Source organism: Diorhabda carinulata, chromosome 1, assembly GCF_026250575.1.
Source record: "Diorhabda carinulata isolate Delta chromosome 1, icDioCari1.1, whole genome shotgun sequence".
Taxonomy (NCBI): domain Eukaryota; kingdom Metazoa; phylum Arthropoda; class Insecta; order Coleoptera; family Chrysomelidae; genus Diorhabda; species Diorhabda carinulata.
Window position 1 is genome coordinate 14,977,714 of NC_079460.1, and position 20,679 is coordinate 14,998,392.

The window sequence follows — 20,679 nt, forward strand, 5'->3', positions numbered from 1 at the left end:
AATAGATAATAAATTCATGTTAAAGAGGTAGGGCATAGCAAAGACAATGGAATAATTTTTTTTTTTGAGAATTGTGGATGTAGTAAAAGCATGGAAGATGTCAAATAAACTATGAAATTGGAATAAACTCTAAAAAGCTGAAGCCCATAGGACTGAGAAAGGTTAAATAGACAATTAAATATATAGCACCAGATTAATATTGGTGATTAACAAGGATGAATAGAAATACTAAACAGAAAAATAGGGACAAAAAAAAGCTGACAGGGAAAAGAGAATATAATTAGAAGACTATACCAATTAAATTTGTCTGGGAAAATTGAAAGAATAAGAAAACATTGCAGTTTTACACTCTTACACTATTATTATGCAAAGTCTGTTACGTAAGCATAGAATAGAGATAGAAAAGATTAATGTATAAATATACATTAACTAATATTTCTGCTTGGATATGGAAAAAATTCTAAACCACGCGATATAGTACGAATTCTACCTGGACTATTATCATATTTCAGTAATATTCACCGGCAATACGAATGAAACAGGTGCTTGGGGGTATGTTGGTATAATAAATAATTTAGATGTCAACAGACATAGTGGTAGCATCCGGTTTCCAAGAATGAAATATTCCTTGTGTTTAATTAATGGTTTTAAACAAGTATATTGTTATAGATTCACTAAAATTATCAAGTAGAGATCAAGATCAGTTTTTATTTGTTTATTAGTTCACAGTATTTTTTAAGCAGGTTTTTTACAATAATCGATAATAACATTTATTAATGTCACCATTACCTTCTCTGATAATTGATTGACAACTAATATATGAGCAAGTGCACTCATTCTAGAAAGCTAACTACTTCAAACAATCTTTATTCACTGAAAAAGCTTTCAGTACTACAAACACGTGAAACTAATTTTTGCTACTTCTGAACGAATAATACGTGGATAAAGTATCCTTGATCCGACGGGAGCCCAGTACCATTTGATGAACATTTTTGTTGATGTTACTAGTTTTCACAGTTTTTTGGCGTGCCAAACGCTCGTAGTCCGTCAAACTCATACGACTCGCTTATATGATTATCAAACAGAAGCTATGGGACCAATATGGATAAAATTTCAGAGAAAAACTCTCAATATATATATATATATATATACAAAAAGAAATCCAGTGACGTGGAGTTGGAGTTCATTCAACAAAGCCTCTCCTTTTTATCCCTTAGAAAATTGGTTTACAGCACCATTTACAAAAATGCAACATTCATCTGAAATCAATATTGAAGAAAAAGTACGTATTTTATTGTTCATAATCTCCTGTAATAAATGTATCTTGTGAGGATGAAATTCATGATGTTTTAAAATCGCTACCAACTGCAATGCCCGAAAAAAAGAAACTTTTCTTGACTTGTACCTAAATTAATATGACCTAACATTGCTACATCTGCGGCTTCAGTCTTAAGTCTATTTTCATAATTATTTTTATGATCAGTAAGTGACCCTGTATGACAAAAATTCTATCTCTAATATACATGAAGCCTCTACGAGGCTGGAACTATAATTTTGAAAGAATTTAATGAATACCTAACTAACACCAATGTTAGCACATTGTCTTAATATCAAATAACTAATTGTTGGCAACCTTTCTTATAATTTACTTCTGATATAGGACAAAAAAATTGCGTTTCATTTTAAGATTCGGATTTCAAATTAAATGAGTAAGAAGAGGATTATCCAGTGGTATAGTGGCCTACAACAATTTGGATGAACAATAGTTAGTTTGTATTTATTGATCGATAATCGGTGAGTTCTTTGACATTATAGTATTATAAAACGTAGCAAATTAGTTAAAAACAAGGTCTTTTGTATTGAAAAAAAAAAAATATTTTAATTCGTTCCGTATTTTTCAGCAACCCTTAATTTTACTTTAAAGAATCTATTGCTTATCTGGTGACCAATTCGGTATAATTCCCAATTAATATTCATTGATATTTTGTAATTAAACTTGTTCTACGTTATGCAAGCTTTTAAAGCGAAATAAGACACAGTCTCACCAAAATAAATACAAAGTATATATTCAACAAATCTGTGATTTTATCAGCTCGTAAAAATGTATAATAAACTTATATAAAAATGTATAATAAACTTTATATCTGTTATTACTTAGGCACTAACAGATATATAGCGCATAAAAATATGTATTGAACTTTCAAAATTGAACTTATAGGAAAGAAAACTCATTCAGTTTTAACATCATAAAAATTATTATCAACGGATTCATTATCAATATACTTGTATTTATAATTGGAAAGGTTTTATTAACAAACTTTCGATGATCTCCGAAAAGACAGCAAGTATACCTAGTTCCTTGTTCCTCAACAGGCACGACATTAGAAACATCCCAGAAGAGAGTAACTGATGAGATAATTATGAAATATTTCTTGAAAATGTTATCAAATAAATTGAAAAATCCTCTATAAGAGTTTATTTTGTTTCATAGGTCCTCAATATCGTCCTCAATAACATGAAAGATTTTACAGATTGCAAACAAACATATATTCGTTAATATTATATTAAATATAATAATAATATAAAAGTAATGGAGAGATCATCTCAGATCTCCCTAGGGTCTCATCAGTTTTTTTTGTTAATCTATCAAAATAGAAAAATATATATTCTAATATATAGATTTTTAAGAATTTAAGAATATAGTAACGTTAGAAATAGAATTGTATGAATTTTTTTGTATTAAATTGAAATTGCTTTCCCGGTATATAGTCTCGCAGGATTTACCCTTTTCCGTCACCCTTTCTTGTAATCACAAAACTCAGGGTCTTATAGGAAATTGCAAGGAAGTATTATGATGTGTATTAAGACACTAGCTTTGCAGAATTTCTCTCCACCCTTCATCCGTTATTGAATTATTTGCAATTCACTACTCTCTTTGGGGCTATGGCCCTTAATTCGCAATCCCTTCAAACATACCAATAATGAACCGTGAATCTCAAGTATCGGTCTTTTATTCCTTGATTTGGAGAAACAGCTTTCCCGAAGTGATGATAATCTAATTTTTTTTTGTAGTTTTTGGATAAAATCAGGGTAAAATATATTTTGAACTACTCGTGTCATATGCGTGATTCTATTATTTTAAAATTTGATATTTGATTTTTTACGGCTTCCAAGTTATACAGGATGATCCAAACTCAAGTGATCAAGGATAGTGACCGAAACTTTATTTTCAATTAAAAAGAGCTATTATGCTAATTTGACAGTGTTTTTTGGAATAACCTTGCCCTCATGAATGCATTCTGTATACTTGATACCTTGAGAATTCTCTATTTTCGGTACTTAGTATGTTCCATTTATACTTGAAATACACTTGAAATATTCCATTTTTACCCTGCTCATTCACGAAAGCAGAATATGAAATTTCATATGTTAACCAACAGAAAACTAATTTTTGTCTGGATCGAACTACTGTTACCTATCCAACTACGTTCAACATGTTACTATCAATAGTTTGTCAGTTTTTTTAAATAACTAATATCTATGCATTTTGCTCGTTAGTGCCGTTTTCTGCATATTTATACATGTATTGTCATATTTCGTGAATTTAATCCTAAGAATAATGATTAAGTTTTATTGGTAATGTTCAACCTAGTCAAATGAATCAGATAGCTCTATATTGAAGATTTGTTGTAACAACAGTCAGAAATAGTTTGAATCATGAGTATATCCAATTTGGGCAATCAGAAAAACAATGCGATTGTGATACCCAATGTTCCAACAAGTATTGATTCATAACTGATTCTCCAGTTTGTGCCTTTTTCTTGGATGTAGAGTTTGCAATTGCATTGAACGAATTTTTCTATTTTCTATTTCAATATTTAACGTGGTTTGCATATTTTCGATATTTAACTTTTGTGAGCTTATTGATGTCATTTATGTTTTTTCTTTAATGTAAACAAATGATAAATCAAATAGAAATCCTTTCAAATAGGAAACTGAAACCCAGATTGGTTCAGGAATTTTTTGTCTCGTTTTGATCCAAGAGCCTATCTGAAATTATCTGTCGATTTCTTTTAAACTCTGCATAAAAGAAAAATTATTTTCAATATTCACTTATTCTATAAATGTTACACCGAAAAGGGTCCGACAATAAAAACTTGCCATGGAAAACGATAGATTAAAAAAATACGGTATACAGAATCAGAAGTAAACTGTTAAAAATATGAATGTTGCTTCGGTTTGTGCAACTAATTCTTCCTCTTTAATACTGTGTCAGTTATTTAACAACAAAACCATAACAGCAACGTTGCAAAAGATATTTCGAAAATAACAAAATAAGACGAAGGATTAAAAAAATCATTTGCAGATCTTCTCAAGCCATTTGTTCATTTCAAATTTTTCTACGTACTGTAGAATTTAATTTTGAAGCACCCTATGTGTGAACTCTTAACGTTACCTGGATATCATATGTGAAAATTTAAGTAAATTTCGTTAAAATTGTCTTAAACAGAATATATAAAATTCTTCAGATATATTACCAATAAATTAGAAAACAAATTATTGTTATAGAAATTGAATGAATATGTGTTGTGACTTTTATTTTTTCTATTACTATTGACAAATTATTTAGTTGTGAAATTGTGCGAATGCCAGTGAAATATCGTAAAATTGCCAAATTGTATTATTTCTAATGCTTAATCTACAATTCACTCTGTTCTAAAAATCAACAAATATTAAATTATTGGATGAATATTCACATCAATCGAGAATTTTTTTTTTGAGATATTCATTCAATTATGTGACATACTGTTCCATGATTTTCTTAAAATACAGTATCTACTTACAATTCACCAGGAGAGAAGTACTGCATATTATTTCTTACCTGAAAATAAAAAGCAATTGTGAATTTATTCAGTTTAACAGGATATATGAGATTCAAAGGTTCGAACTATTATTTTGATGAATATCGTTCCAAGTTTGTATCTACCGTTATTTCTTCTATTACATTTTTGTTTGCTTCTTACCTTTTGCTACTCTACTAAGATAACATTTGTTTTTATATCAATCATATGCTGCATTTGAAAATTTTGATCTATGATCAATCAAACTCAGACCTAATGTCAATGTCGGACACTAGCCAATCTTAACCAAGCCTTAAGTCAAATTGTCAGAGTGAATAATCTATACTTGTCTAGACAATCATTATAGTACCACCAGGTTTTTCATTATTAAAATGTTGAGGAGTAGTATACTGAATTATAGTAGAAATGGTGGAGATCTTCCATCACGTAACTCAAGCAACGATTTATCGAGCATACATTTTCTACATCCTACATCTTTTATCAAAAGAAATCAAACATAACAACATAGGATTTTCTTCTTCGCAAGACCAACTAGACATATATAATAGTTTCTTTAAATTGGCAGTAGTAATCGTAAAAAGAAACAACGATATGATAGGCGTAACGGGAATAACTACCTCATAAATCTGCTGAATACACTATTTACATCACCATTACACCAACACTCACAATTACACTGTTTGACGCGCATTTCGATAAACAAGTTATCGTCTTGAGAGACTGAAGTTAAACTGGTTTACTAGGTTTACCTTCAGTCTCTGAAGACGATAACTTGGTTATCGAAACCAAGTAAATCAGGTTACCTTCAGTCTCTGAAGACGATAACTTGGTTATCGAAACCAGGTAAACCAGTTTACTTTCAGTCTCTGAAGACGACAACTTGTAATAGTAAGGATTGGTGTATTGGATGGTGTATATGTAAAAAGTGTATTCAGTATGAATGTCACCAACTTAACCGTATGAATATAGTAAGCAATTAGGTAAGTCTGGGAGGATAATCTATATCATGTAACAAATATTTTGCCATTTAACGTATAAAATAATGTAATAATTTTAACAAATTTTTGAAAAGTTGTTTTTCATTTCCTATCAGTGTCTCTTCTTCTCTTCCAAGTATCTGGGCTGTGTTTAATGAACAACAAGTTCTAGATTTTATAGGAAGACATGTAGAGGCGATCGTGATGGCTATTTCGTTGCTCCTCTTTGACCAAGCTCTCTACTAGTCACTGTTTAACTGTAAGAAACTAACTGTGGTGGAATTCCATTTGTAAGTGATTAAGCTGATGTGGGAGAATCCTATTACCAGCCGCATCAATTTGATTTTTCAAACTAATTGTTATTAAGGGGTCATCTATTTCATGAAGTATATTTTGCGATTTTCAATGAATAGTGGTCCAATAATAATTTTCCCAAAAATACCAACCCAAACGTACATTTATTTTTGTTACTGAGGATGACCAAAAAAAATTTTTCATCGCTCCATAAAGTGTTATTTTTAGGAAATGTTGGATTACAAATGTATTTATTGTTAAAATCATTTCTTTTAAGAACAAATTTGGCCATTTATTTAATTTTTTATGAGTTAGAAAATAATACATCGCCAACTTGTAAATTTTTGACATTTCATAGTATCTAAGATACCGTAAGACGGAAAGATTACAATGCCTATGTTACTACTTATTAGTAGTGAATAGTGTTTATATTTTCTCACAATTTGTGAATCTTCATAGAATTTTCAAAATTGTTATCCTGTTCAGGAGATATTATACTAAAGTTAACATTTAAGGATAATTCATTTATATTATATTTCAGAAAGTAATAACTGCCCTGAAAATATCTGTAATAACACTATGTTCCGTTAAAAAAGGAAGGAAAATAATCCAGCTTTCCCAACACCAATCAGTGGGACACCTCGATTAAAAATGAAAGTACAACGTACAACACCACAGTACGGAAAACCTAATATTATAATATGTATGAACAAAATAAGTAAATCAACAAGTGAAACAATAATCCAATACCGTCCCATTTTCTTAATCATTAGATTATTTCAGCTTATAGTTATATAAATAAAATTAAGGAAAATTAGGATTACACATCACAGTGCACGTAGAATTTGTGATTTTTCACCCATTGCTAGTGCGGTATTTCAAATTCTGTTAATTTAATGTTAGTTTGATAGTAGAGTTACTGAGTCTTGTCATTTCATGATTTTGCTTCCATGCGGTAAAAATTGATATCTACACTTGGGTGATTCCGTTCTAACTGTGATTTTTTGTATTCAAAATTTCAAGATTTTAAAATTTAACTTTTCTAACTTTTTTATGCATATTATTCATCTATTTTACTGTAAAAATAAAACTCTAAGAGGAATTTACTACAACTTCAAAGTATCACGAGCAAGACACAAATGTCGGATTTTGAGTTCCACGGTACTGACTCATTTATCCACGGTACTGACATGGTAACTTAAGATATTAAACAACAAGTGCATCAATTTTCCTCAGTTTGATCATAAACATTAGAATTTATAAGGTAATTAGTTTAAATCATTTGTTACGACAAAAAAAATTAATAATTTATCGGTAAATTCTAGGAATGGACATGACACGGTACTGACATTCAAGTGATGTAGTATAAGTTTTCTTTAAGTGGCAAGTTATATTGTATAAAAATAATGTTTAAATATCTTAAGAATTATTCAATTAACACAAAATTTTTATTAATTGATTATTAATTAATGACTAGTACAAAAAAACAATACAGGACATTGAATATCACAGTTAGAACGGAATCACCCACTTATAGAAAAAATTGGTAACTTCAGTTACTTCAGAGGGTTAGATGTTGAAAATAGAATATATTTAGCTATACAAATTAGGTAGTTTTAAACTTTTTATTTTTTAGGGCAACATATTACTGTCAAAACCATAAATGACGAACTGAAAAATGGAGAGATTCTTTCTATTGGAAGTAGCTCTCTATCATTAAATCATTTGAGATTTAAATATAAAAAAGAAGAAAACAGAAGAGTATAGACAATATAATAGCATTGATAGAACGAACAAATATTGCTCCCGAAGAGCATGTTTCCTTCGAAAATATAGAGAAAAACGTGATAATATATTTTTAAGACAAGTTATATTTGTAGATGAAACATGGATATTTGCCAAAGGGAACAAATTAACTTCTTGGCAGGACAATAATATTAAAAGCATACGTAAACCTGGAAGTATCAACGCTAAACTTTTTATTATTCTTCACGCTGGTTATTAAATGAAATTTGTGGAAAATACCAGTTTAATGTTTTCCTCTAAATCATCGTTGTCAGATTACCACGGTAAAATGAATTGTGAAATATTTACCTACAAAGTAGATTGAGACACAGTTAATTCCTTATTTAAAAGAACCGTCGTCAATAGTAATGGACAATACACCTTATCATAGTATACTTGCATAAAAGCAACCTTCTACTTCGTCAAAATTATCACGTGATTAGAAGCCACCAATGTTGAATTTAATGAAATCGTTTCAAGACCTGAAATTGCAAAATTAACTGAAAAAAAAATGTATATGTCATTTATGAATGAATGAAGTGGTCATGAAGTCTTAAGACTACTACCCGACCATTGCGAATTTAATGCAATTGAATTTAAATGGGCCCACTGCAAGATATAATATAATAAGTATATTAATAGAAATTTCACGAGGGTGAATAAACTAACCCTCCTAATATAAAGTATACATATACTAATATGTATACTAACCCAATTATTATTTACTATAGTGCTAGATAGAGGAATAGGAAGAACAAAAAGACACATAGATAAAATTAAAAGATTCGAATATATAGAAGATCTTAAGCTTCAAATACCTTGGCATGACACTAACACAAGATGGAAAACTGGAACAAGAGATAAACGAAAGGAATAGAGCAGCTGGAGAATTATTCAATGCAATCAAGACATAGTTTCTAGTCAAAAAGAAAATAATAAATAATAAAATAGTGGTGATTTTCAGAAGATTTAATAACACAAAATATAAATATCCTGTATAACCGAACGTGCTGCCAAAGTTGTAATACTTTTAATATTATCTTAAATGGACTCACAGGATTTCATTCATGGATACTCAATTTCTTTCTCTATCCAATTACAAGAAAACTGTTCAAATAATTTTGCACCAAAACAGTGGTGGTCCGCTATCTCACATAAACCACTTATTTATTGCATGGTCCATTGGTAATACTTCCAGCTCGTGAAAAAGAGTATTTTGAAAAAAATTCAAATACAAATTGTCATCGAGATTAACAGATAATTTAAAAGAATCCTTTGAATTCCTCACAATAAACATTTATTTTTAGTTTGCGTCGCGACGACATATGAATTTGCCATATCCAAAATGTGGCATTCCTCCAGTTATGTTATAAACGCCTTTTATTGCGAAAGTGACTTTATTAGTAAAAATAAATGTTATTTGCATTTAATTTTTCCTGGCCGAGGTACGCTAGCCAATTGTTAATATTTATAAATGTTTTATAATGTTGTTGTCTGTTGAGATAAAATTGTGACATTATCATTATCATTAGTAATTTCATCTGTTAGTAAGGTAACACGAATGAGAATTTATAGTTAATAGTAATGAAGAGAGTAATTTTATAATTAAAATAATGGAATAATTATTAAAAGTTCATGGAAATTCAGTATGAGAATTAACAAAATTTGGACGAACTATTAGATATGTGAATATGAGGTATGAGAGAGAAAAATATAATTCAAATACATATATTATCTTTAATCGAAAATAAATGGAAAGAACAAATTTTATCGCATTGAGACAAGGGAATCATTGTTACGTTTGTTGAACTGAAAATATTGGAGGGTGAGGAAATCATGGAGTAAACTAGTTTCAGCATATTTGTAATAAAGTGCTCTGGATGTCGGTAAGGAGAAATGTTCCACTCATACGATTTGAGTAGGCTGTTCAAATTTTGGTGAACGGATGGTACGTTCGCCAAAATTTGAAGCTCATTCTTTCATCTCAATGATGACCATATATATAAAATAATAGAAAATTTTGTATATAAAATTTGATTCCATGAATTTCAATCGATTAACGTGAGTGATTTTTAATTTTTCTGTATAAAAATATTTTTATTTTATATTCATGACCGTAATTCTACTCCTCGAGGGTGACTACATAGTTATTCTAAAGCTGGTAAAATATAATGAAGAGAGTAAATACCCTTTGGTATTTTCTTGTCACTACCCCAGAATAATCATCTTCATATATATTAGATTTATATATAATATATATTTATATCTTCTCGGTTTTAAAAAAATTATTTCAGATGCTAATTTATAATCGAGTAGAAGATTTTACGAACTTACAATGATGTTCTTAATATAGTAGGTTCCTGCACATGTTCTCTTGATGTCGATATTTCAAGATGATATCTAGTTAACATGCAAATTGCAGATTCGTATAAGCCGAGGTCTTGTCCTTAGACGTTCTTAATAGAAACTGATATAGAGACGTTGCCGGATTTGCTACGTACTCGCTTTATTAAACATTTACAGATCCGAAATGGCCATTTTCGTGAAGTTATATCAAAAAAAAAATTATCTTCCACAATAAATTAATGAATTAATTAAGATAAGTGAATTTTATTACTAAAATTCAATCACTTAGAACAGCCTTTCTCAAACTTTTTTGATGGCGGAGCCTCTATATAGTCTAATCAAATATGACGGAGCCCCGTATGGTATTTAGTTGAAGAAATGTAAAAATAAGTAGGAGTAAAATTAAAATAATAAAACCAAGTAAAAAATGCATATTTTTATTTTTAGTGTGTATGTAGTAACAAGACTAATGTGATGAATAATATTGTATTTTATTTTTACAAATTTCTTTAATATTTGGCTTTATTGAAGATAGCTGTAACCTAATATCTGGTTCGGCATTCAAGCGGTTGCGGTAGTTAATTTTGGTGCAAATATATGAAGAAAATCCCGTTTCGCAAAGGTATGTGCTTACAAATGGTAAAAGGACAGAAATAGCTTTTTTTGTCAACTCTGGATACTCCTCTTTAAGACTGAACCAAAACTCTGCTACTGGTTGATTCTCCAACTTTAGTTTGAGTGAAGAATCGGAAGTCAATTCTATAAGTTTTTCGTATTCTTGAAAGCATAAAGTTGGAGGCTTTTCATTTATAAGAAAAGGATTTTTAACCCATAAATACTTTTCCAGATTGGTACCCAATTCATTAGGAAAGTACTGTGTTACCGAGCTTCCTATGTTTCTAAGATGATTGGCAATATCAGTAACTATTGCTTGAGGTAATTCTTCTGTATTCGTCTCTTCACAAAATTCCTTTAATGTCGGAAAACAGTCAAACTCCTCACTTTTAACGCTACTTAGCCAAAATTGTAATTTCCTTTTAAAAGATCTTATTTTATCATTTGCTGTAAACACTGTGATCTGTTTACCTTGAAGGGACAAATCAATTTCATTAAGTTTAGAAAATATTTCTGTTAAATAGGCAAGTCTAAACAACCAGTGTTTATCAATCAATCTGTTTGTAAATCAAAAGGATGTTCCAAAAGAAAAGTATGAATTTCAGCTCGTAACTCAAACAATCGAAGTAGTATTTTACCCCGAGCCATCGAACTTCTGTGTGAAGTAGTGGAGAAGTATGAAGGCTTCAAATATCATCGCACAATCTTTTAAACAGTCTCATGTTTAACGGTCGAGTCTTTATAAAGTTTATTATTTGAACAGACTCTTCGAGGACAGTTTTTAATGAAAATGGCATATTTTTAACGGCTAACGGCAGCCAACCATAGATTTTGCCCCATCAGTGCAAACATTAATACAGTTGTCCCATAAAATATCATTTTTAATAAAATACTTGTTAACCAAGTTAAAAATTTCAGCCCCAGTAGTGTTACTTTCTAACGCCTGACAAATTAAAAGATCCTCCTCTATAGAACGCTCGAACTCATACCGCTACGTCAGTGGACTCGTCCATTTGTAGAACAAAATCACGACTTCTAAGACGGGAAAATAACTCCGTTTTCACAAAATCTGACAAGCCTCTTATACGGCGAGCCACTGTATCATTTGAAAGTGGAATCTTTGACAACTCTTTTGCAGCTTTTTCATCTTACAAACATTTCACCAATTCAATTGCACACGGCTTTATTAGCTTCTCTTCTATGGTATGGGCTTCACCAGCCATTGCAATTTTGTATGAAACAAAATAGGATGCCTCAGTTGCATGTCCATTAACAGTCTGCGATGCGTGGCGCATGAATATTTTTTACCTTAACAATTGTTCAAAAAAGTTAACCTTTTTGTTCTTGTATTCTGGATGAAGTTTGGAAATGGCGAAGCAGTTGGTAGGGTACATGGAGCTAGTGGGTAAAATTTTATTTAGAACACATTGAGGGCGATTGTCGTCTACTTCCATAAATCCAAAAACTATATAATTTTTATCATATCGCCTTGTTTTGTACGTTGTGAATGGCTCATTTGAATGGTGTTCTTTTATATATTTACTTTTATGCCCACCTGGCTTATCGACTTCAAATTACTCTGGAGAGAGAGAGAGAAGAAACGGGAGCTTACATTACTTTACAAAATTTGATTATAAAACAATACTTTCATTGGAGGGCCCAGGCGTTGGTTCTATTGGTGCCTCCAAAGTCGTTGTACACTATTTTTTGCATGTTCCTGTTAGTAACCAATGGTCCATTGCAGATAATTAAACTTTTACGAATAAGTAACTAATTGTGAATACGATTTATGAAGCATAATTTATTAGCCTGCTCAATCCGCTCAAACCTGAGTTTTGGTGACGCGTATCAAATGACTTTAAAATACGAATATATTGATAAAGAATTATATGCAAGCCAGCGATTGACCCTTGTGATCGGCAATTCTCGCAAGCACAACGCTATCAGACGAACTGTTGTGGGGCAGGGGTTTTTTACGCTTTACTGGTAGGAGCCACTCGCGGAGCCCTTCCGCATCATTATCGGAGCCCTGGTGCTCCGCGGAGTACACTTTGAGAAACACTGATTTAGAAGAAATGCGGTTCGTTACTTAGATACAGTTTTCTCTTATTTGTCATACTTGATGAGAAGTGTATGTACTGTACACCCTACTGAAATATGTTCAATAAAGTGGCACAGCTACAACCAGAGTAGAAATATATTTTTTTGAATATGTAATAATAATCTACAAAAGAGGAAAAGAATATTAAATCTTTATTGTCAGTTAATTACTGGGATAGCTCGAAAACAAGTGTTAGTAGTGAGAAACGGATATAAAGACAAAACAGTGAGCCATAACAGTGAAATAAAGGATTGCTTCTGTCAACGGCGTCATCTGTTAAGGTTATTTCGTTAGATGTTAGAACGGAAGGATATATTAATGATATACTAAAGAAAAATACAGGTCTATAGTACAATATGCACCTTTATAAGTGTATTCTTCCAATACGATAAAATAAATAATTTCATTTAATCAAATTTGACAAGTGGTAAGGGAATTGTTCTTTCAATCTTAGTGTTGTTTTTCATATTGCCAATGTTATTGCCATATATTTCTGCATTTCAAATTAGACCTAATGAAAATTTGATATCCAAAAAAGTTGCTATGGTACAGCCATATTATAAAAATGAGGACAAGTGCAAAAGTCAATTATCTGTACGTAGTTTTTCTTTTTCTTGGTTATCAGGTTGAGACGACTGACAGTTTATTTTAAGATTATAACTGATTGATCACCAGTAACAATCTAGTTGGTTTGTTTTTTAATACGGAGCAAAACTTGTATTTAAATTCTGTGATCATATAACATGGAGCACGAAAAAATATACTGTGAACAATCGTATGTTGTTAACGAACTAATATGTCGCACAGAGTTGACTGGAAAATTTTACAGATGTCTTTTTTTTTAAATTTGAAATCTCTTCATTCTTCTCTTTCCTTCTTAAATTACTCTCATCAAAGACTGGAAACAAATAATTTCTATTTTCTTATAGATAGAAAATTTAAGTTAAACAAGTAGTGATAAGATCGATTATAGGGATGTGAAATTTTCTTATTCGGGCCCTGCTCCTTTATGCCACTAAATTGCCTGTGTCACTCTTGTTTCCTATCACTCTATAATCAGTACATGTCATCTATCGATTGTAATTTCGGCCTGAATAAAAATTTGCATATAAATTCAAAATCAACGAGGATGATGTAATGAATGTATTTTTTTCTTTCTTTTAGTGACTTTTTAAAAATGTTATTACTTTCACATTACAGTTTTTTCAGATACCTGGAACATAATTTCAATTAAGATCGAGCTAAAGATACTTATTACATTTCAAGAATCAGTTTTTGTGAGATTGGTATAATTAATTATTATGAGACAGATATAGTGACAGTTTACCTGAATAGTAATATAAGATTTAGCCACAATAAGTAGGAGAGTGTTGATAGTAGGCAAATTATGTTTGGACAACAAAAATTAAAATAAAAGAGATATTATGAAATATTGGAAAACTGCTTTTGACGCCAGGAAATTGAAAAAAAAAGATGATTTCAAAAATATGTTGGTAATCCTTTCAACTTATAGGAAAAAATAAAAACTAGTCGCTACCATAACCTAAAATTAGGTATATACTTACTGTGTGCTACTAGGATTCCCACTACGATTCAACAGGAATTCCTATTTCTATTAGTCAACTTGTTTTCCTCTCCTGTTACTATCCAAGCCAATTCGAAATTCTAGAATATTCACGTAAAGTTCTTCTGACTAAATTCAAACTATTTATACAAGAGGAATAACTTTCAATTTGACAATCTACGTTGTCCTACCTCAACTTTCGTATTTTCGTTACAATTGAAAATGGTGAAAATAATTATAAGCTATAGGTCAATATAAAACGAATCTCATGTCATGAAATATGAGAAAAAAGTTGAGCACGGCATTTCTAAAAAAAATTATGCGATCCCCATACTACATACACAATTCTATATAAACATAATTATATATAAATGAAAAAAACTGTATGTTTCGTCTGATCCTTGCAGCTAGTTTGGTTGCGATTCCTTATATCTGCAACTATTAAGATATAAGCCAGCACACTTCAACTCCGTTTTTTTATTTATTACTCCTAGGAAGTGGTCTTAACTGCTCTCGCGGCTATTGCATCATGTATTATTTAGTCCCATTAATAAATCCATAGATACCATGAAAAGTTGATTTTGGTTCAAATATCAAAAATGGACTGAAAAATGAATGCATTCAATACAATATTCACATGAAGCTGTACCAATGTAGGAGGTGGAAGGTCAATAAAACAATTATAATGAAACTAATTCAAGCCCTTTATGAACATACATTACATAATTATGTAATAGTTAAGCGAAAATACCATTTGAAACCATATTATTGATTGTACAACGGGGATGTATATAGATCCCACCACTGCTTGCGAGGGTACTAGCTGAAGCGTCGATATCTAAACTTTACTGGCGACGTGGTGATTATAAGAGAGAATAAACATTTGAAAAAAGAAATCGGAAGATGTACAACAAGAAGGCGTTAAAAAGTTTCAATAGATCAATATAAGAATATAAGGAAAAACAAGCAGAAACAAATATTATGATAATAAAAATGACAAGACAGGAGCAGCAATAGAAATGGAGAGAAAAATAGAGAGTAGGCCCGAAAGTTCAATTATATCAGGAGATCAAACAGTAGATGAGGAAATTCATGATAGAACAGAAAGAGAAAGACTTCAGTAGTATGAAAAATATATATATCATATAAAAAATAAAAGACCGAGAAGAGTATGATTAGGAAATATAAAGATGTGAGCAATGGGAAGAGATAGAAAGTTTAACGTAGGATAAAAATTAGCAGATATATAGAGCTGAAGAAGGATAATAGTATATTCACTCCACTAAACTCATACATTAGGATTAAGGAAGTAAGTCTTGAATATTAGTACTTCTTTAAATTAACATTTACCCAGTACAACTTTTGTTGAGTGATGGTTACTGGTATACATGTATATTATTACCATCCTGTACGATTGATTAAAAAGTGATATCAAGTTGACTAGGAGTTCAGCTCATTAATTAGTTAATTATGTTATGTTAATGTGACTATTATAATTAAAATATTTCTTAAATTCCTTCAATATAATAATTTTAAAATTTTTACATTGTACGTTAATATCCATGATTAAGGCCATCCACGTTACTCAATAGCGCATTTTTTTAGCTAATATTTAGAAAGTAATAGTTTCTAAATGACCACCTTCCCTCTTTTGCAACTTTATCATTATCATCATATATTATATAAATCATTCTTGAAGGCCAATTGTACCTAGATTCATACAAAAAAATTCTTTTTAGTGCATAAAACATTAATTATGGTTTTTAAAAATTTATCCACCCAATGTTTTTATATAAGTTTCAAAGTTTTAAAGGCAGAATTTCTAAGTTTTTCAACAAAAATTGTTACTTAAAAGCTGTTGGAAGCGAAGTCTTTTAATAGTCTAAAGTTAAATAATCAATCATGTTAAAGTGAACTCCTTTAATAATTGATTTAAATTTAATTATTCAAATATACCCACCCGATTCACTCTATACTTTTAATAATCATTTTTTTCCATGGATTATTATTTGGTTGTATTCTAATTCAGCTGATACATTATAATTTGTCAAGAAGTTATTCAAGAATCATCCGACTGACAAACGAAGAGAAAAATGCGACAAATATCATAAATATCTTAATATACATTCCCATATTACTTATGTATGCATTATTGGATGAGGGGTTCTTTGTGAAGCCTATCTATGTATATGATTAACTTGTTTCATCCGGATCATCAATGATTCGCAAGATGTTGCTGCCGTGACTTTGTGAAGTATCCATATTGAGTAATCTCATGAATAAATATTATTAATTTAAAAAATAGGTTTCAATAATAGAATAGAGCAGTTTTTCTAGAAATGTTTTCTAATAATCCTAAATTTTTCCATTCTCACGGTTGCTCATTTTTGGTTGTTAGGTTGTTAGCGTAACCTGTCAATTCCTCACCAGGATATGTCCATTTATAAACAATTTCGTAAGCAACAACTTTTGATTACGAAAGTAAAAAATAGAAATTCAAAAACCACCTTTAATCGCTTGATTTGTTTTTGTAAAAAAATCCTACAAATCAGTTCCTGAATAATCCGAAGAGTGAAATACGCATTAAGGCTTCTCTAGGAATATGATAGTGGATAATAGTGGTATTATTGAAAGAATCTTTTTTCAACTTTTGCAGTAGTTTTATGCGAATCCACATAGCTCATAGAAGGACGTATTCAATGTCTTCAAAGTCAAATATATTATTATATCTTTGGAAACATCGAGCTCTATTTTCTAATGGAATTATATTTTAACTCAATTCAAGGTTTTTTCAAAACATTATTCCATTGAAGTTGAAAAATCCTGTTAAATGTTTTTTAGTTTGCTTGAAATATACTCAACTATTTGTCATTTTTATGCAAGTAGCAAACTAATTCAAGCATTTTTTCAGGACTTCTTTTACTCTATACTCTCGATCCTTAATTCTTGATAATTTTTTCAGGAATTCCTATGACACTACTTGCTTACAATTTTTGATCTTATAGGTAGATATTTCGAGAGTTAACTTTGATTAACTGTGTAAGGCTTTCGCGGCCGTTGTCCATTGCTTGCATGTTTCTTGGGCTATTAGACCGTCGTCGAAAATAACTACTGCTCGTTGAAGTTTCGCCACATCGTGCATTTGGCATCTTTAGAAGTTGCCGACTGAGTAGGAATCAGTCGGAGCAACAGGCAACTGAAAATGCTAACCGCACGAGTTGGCGAAACGCCGAGTAGCGACGACGCCACGGTCTGAACAGCCCAAGAAACATTCAAACATTCACTGATTTATTACGATTTATCAATTTTTCATAATATCGATTTGCTGATTCAAATATTAGATTCATTTATTTCTTCTTTCATTTCTCCTTCCTTAATTTTCCTTATTTTAATATTTGCCGTGAAACATGCCATTTAGAGCATATTGAGAAATTAGACATTTTTGTATATTTTTAGGTCCCTTACGTATATGAATAGAAACGGCCTAAGTACTCGGATACTATTCTACTTCTTCAGACGTCTCATTTGGCAACTCATTTTTATGTAAATATGGTTTATGGATTTGATAAGTTATTGGTTCTTTCTTTCCAAAACTTTCAAATTGTCATGCCAAGAAAGCAAGTTTTTTGCTGTTATTAAAGTTGCTCTAATTATTTGTTGAATTTTGTTAATAATAATTTTATACTAAATATAAACTGTCAAATACAATGGTTTTTAATTTTAAATTTTCTATGCGAAGAGATGTCAATGCTTATCTAACAAGTCTATAAATTTTCTTAGTCACATTAAACGCCTGTCATTATTTAATAGCATCGTCGACAACGATGACTGAAAAGTCACAGTGTCAGAGAATAAGCAATAGGGGAGTTCAAATGAATAATCTCGAACATATTGCTAATTGAAGCTACTTCATTGCCCAATTTGATGAGAAAATACCTAGTCAGTCAGGATAAAATATGATGTTCAATATCATGAAGGGGAGTCACAAAAGGACATTAATAAAGTTTAGCCGGGGTGCATAAGTAGGTAAGGTTTATATAATACATCGAATTTGCACATGACTTCGTTCATTATGTTAGTTTCAGTAACCATTTATGTTCACTGACATTACAATAAAATATGAAGTTTAATTGAGATCAAATTATATCCTTTATTTTGTGGTGTTAGTACATTTTTAATGGTTACATTTTTATGAAAATTTTGTTTCCTGGAAAGTCTTATATTATAAAATTAGTTTGATTAACTGATAATTTCAGTAGGTAAAGTGTGTAGTACCTAAGATGACAACGGTCATTATCAAAGTTAACTATATTGAAAACTAACCTAAATCAATAGAAAAAGGATGATTTACTAGTAGTTGTTTGCGTACTTTCTAGATTAATATCCGAAAATTCTAGAATCGTTTACGAAAAAATACCAGTGATGAAAATTTTTAAGATTTGTAAGTTCATTTTATTTCGTAAAATTGCGTTAACTCAATACATTCTGAGTTGAATAAACATCAAAGATGCAAGGGTAAACGCTTAATTATTCTGTCATCTGTCGACAATGTTTGCTGCTGGACAAAATAGAGTATTAGCACTTATCTGTGTACGATATACAAACAGAAGACCGTGATTACTAAATATTAACTACCAGAGTGCCATATGATGATGAAGCATTGGATGAAATGATTCAATTGCGGAATAAATCATAAGATGACCTGATATTGGTAGCATGTATGATTTAACAAATAAATTATACCGTGAAAATACGCTTTTATAGTTTATTGAACTAAAAAATGGTAGATAAATTGTAGTGAAACTTCGCTTTAATGCCAATATTCATAATTTTCTTTCTGAAATGTAGAGTTATTTTTTAGAGAAAAATTTCTTGCAAAGTATTCCAAACTTCTCAAATAATGACATTAATTATTTAATTCTCGACAAGAATTATTTTTCCCTTTTTAAATTGATTAACTAGAAAAGCTTGTTCAATTTTTAAAACGAAACATGGACGGTGTCAAACCTAAATAGTCCACAATTTCAAATAAATAGACTTTTAGAAAGTTTTGGGAAGAAGGATGAAATATATGTACTTCTGAAAATATAGGTAGTAGCACAAGCTACCGAAAATATACTTTCCATATTTTTGACTCTTAGTCTAATAAAGTACCTATATCATTTTGACACTTATAATGACAGACACAAAAATATCATAATTACAATATGTCAGGAATGAATACATTCAAAAAGTGAGACAACTCTTACTTGAATATTTATTATTTGTTATTATTTGCAATCAAAGTAGCCACATTTCAAAATACTACACTTACGCTAAGAATAATCCATCAATTGACAATTTTTGAAGTACTATTACATTATTGTACTAAAGTAATTTAATATTTTTATTTTATTCTAGATTGTAGCTTCTTATTTTGTACCTATCTAAGTATATCTTTAAAAGAAGAATACATTATTAAAAATAGACTAGAGGTAATTTTATTTTGGAACTGCACATATTGAGTTATGTTCCTTTCCGTACACTCGAACTAAGACAAATATTATAATCCGTTTTCCTTAATCTATAAAAAATAACCCTAATTTCATATCTCAGTAATATAAAATTTTTTCATTTGTTATTTATCATATTCTTTATTGTTTATTCTCCTTATCAAGATATTTTGCTCACTACACAATTTATAATGTACCATTCAAAACAGTTTGTTATCAAATAGTTTCTTAACCTATTTTTTACTCTCTTATTAGGACTATGATTTTATTAGGACCCATTTTACAATGTTTATTAAATTCAAATTTTAGCGTTTCTGTTGAAATTTCAATAAATTATCCAATTCAAGTAAACTACGAGTGTATTGCGAGTACTATTCATGATGAATATTCCATAATATACTATTAGGCACAAATAAATACAAGCGCAAGCCTCTTACGAATATTGGGGTGGGAGTTCGTTCCGTCAGTCTTTTCAAACGTCGTAGTTTGTAATTCTTGAGTGAGCGAGCAATGCAGATTCGCGAGTAGAAAATAAATAAAGTTTTTACTTAAGACAAGAATTTTATTGTTTTTTGAAATCTGCTTATCATTGTAAAAGATACAGCAACACATCTTAAATTGACTTAAAAAGTCGATCAGACGT

At 30.2% G+C, this 20,679-nt stretch overlaps 1 protein-coding gene across 1 annotated transcript in view; it reads right to left on the minus strand.

The window, feature by feature from the left end:
* Nucleotides 1-2,888: 2,888 nt before the first annotated feature.
* The window catches only part of LOC130898103 (uncharacterized), a 174,908-nt gene continuing 157,117 nt past the window's right edge, over nt 2,889-20,679 (minus strand). Inside the window, exon 4 of the mRNA XM_057807149.1 lies at nt 2,889-4,882. Within this exon, the coding sequence (XP_057663132.1) occupies nt 4,879-4,882 (4 nt within the window). The 3' untranslated portion in view covers nt 2,889-4,878. The remainder of the gene's footprint in view (nt 4,883-20,679) is intronic.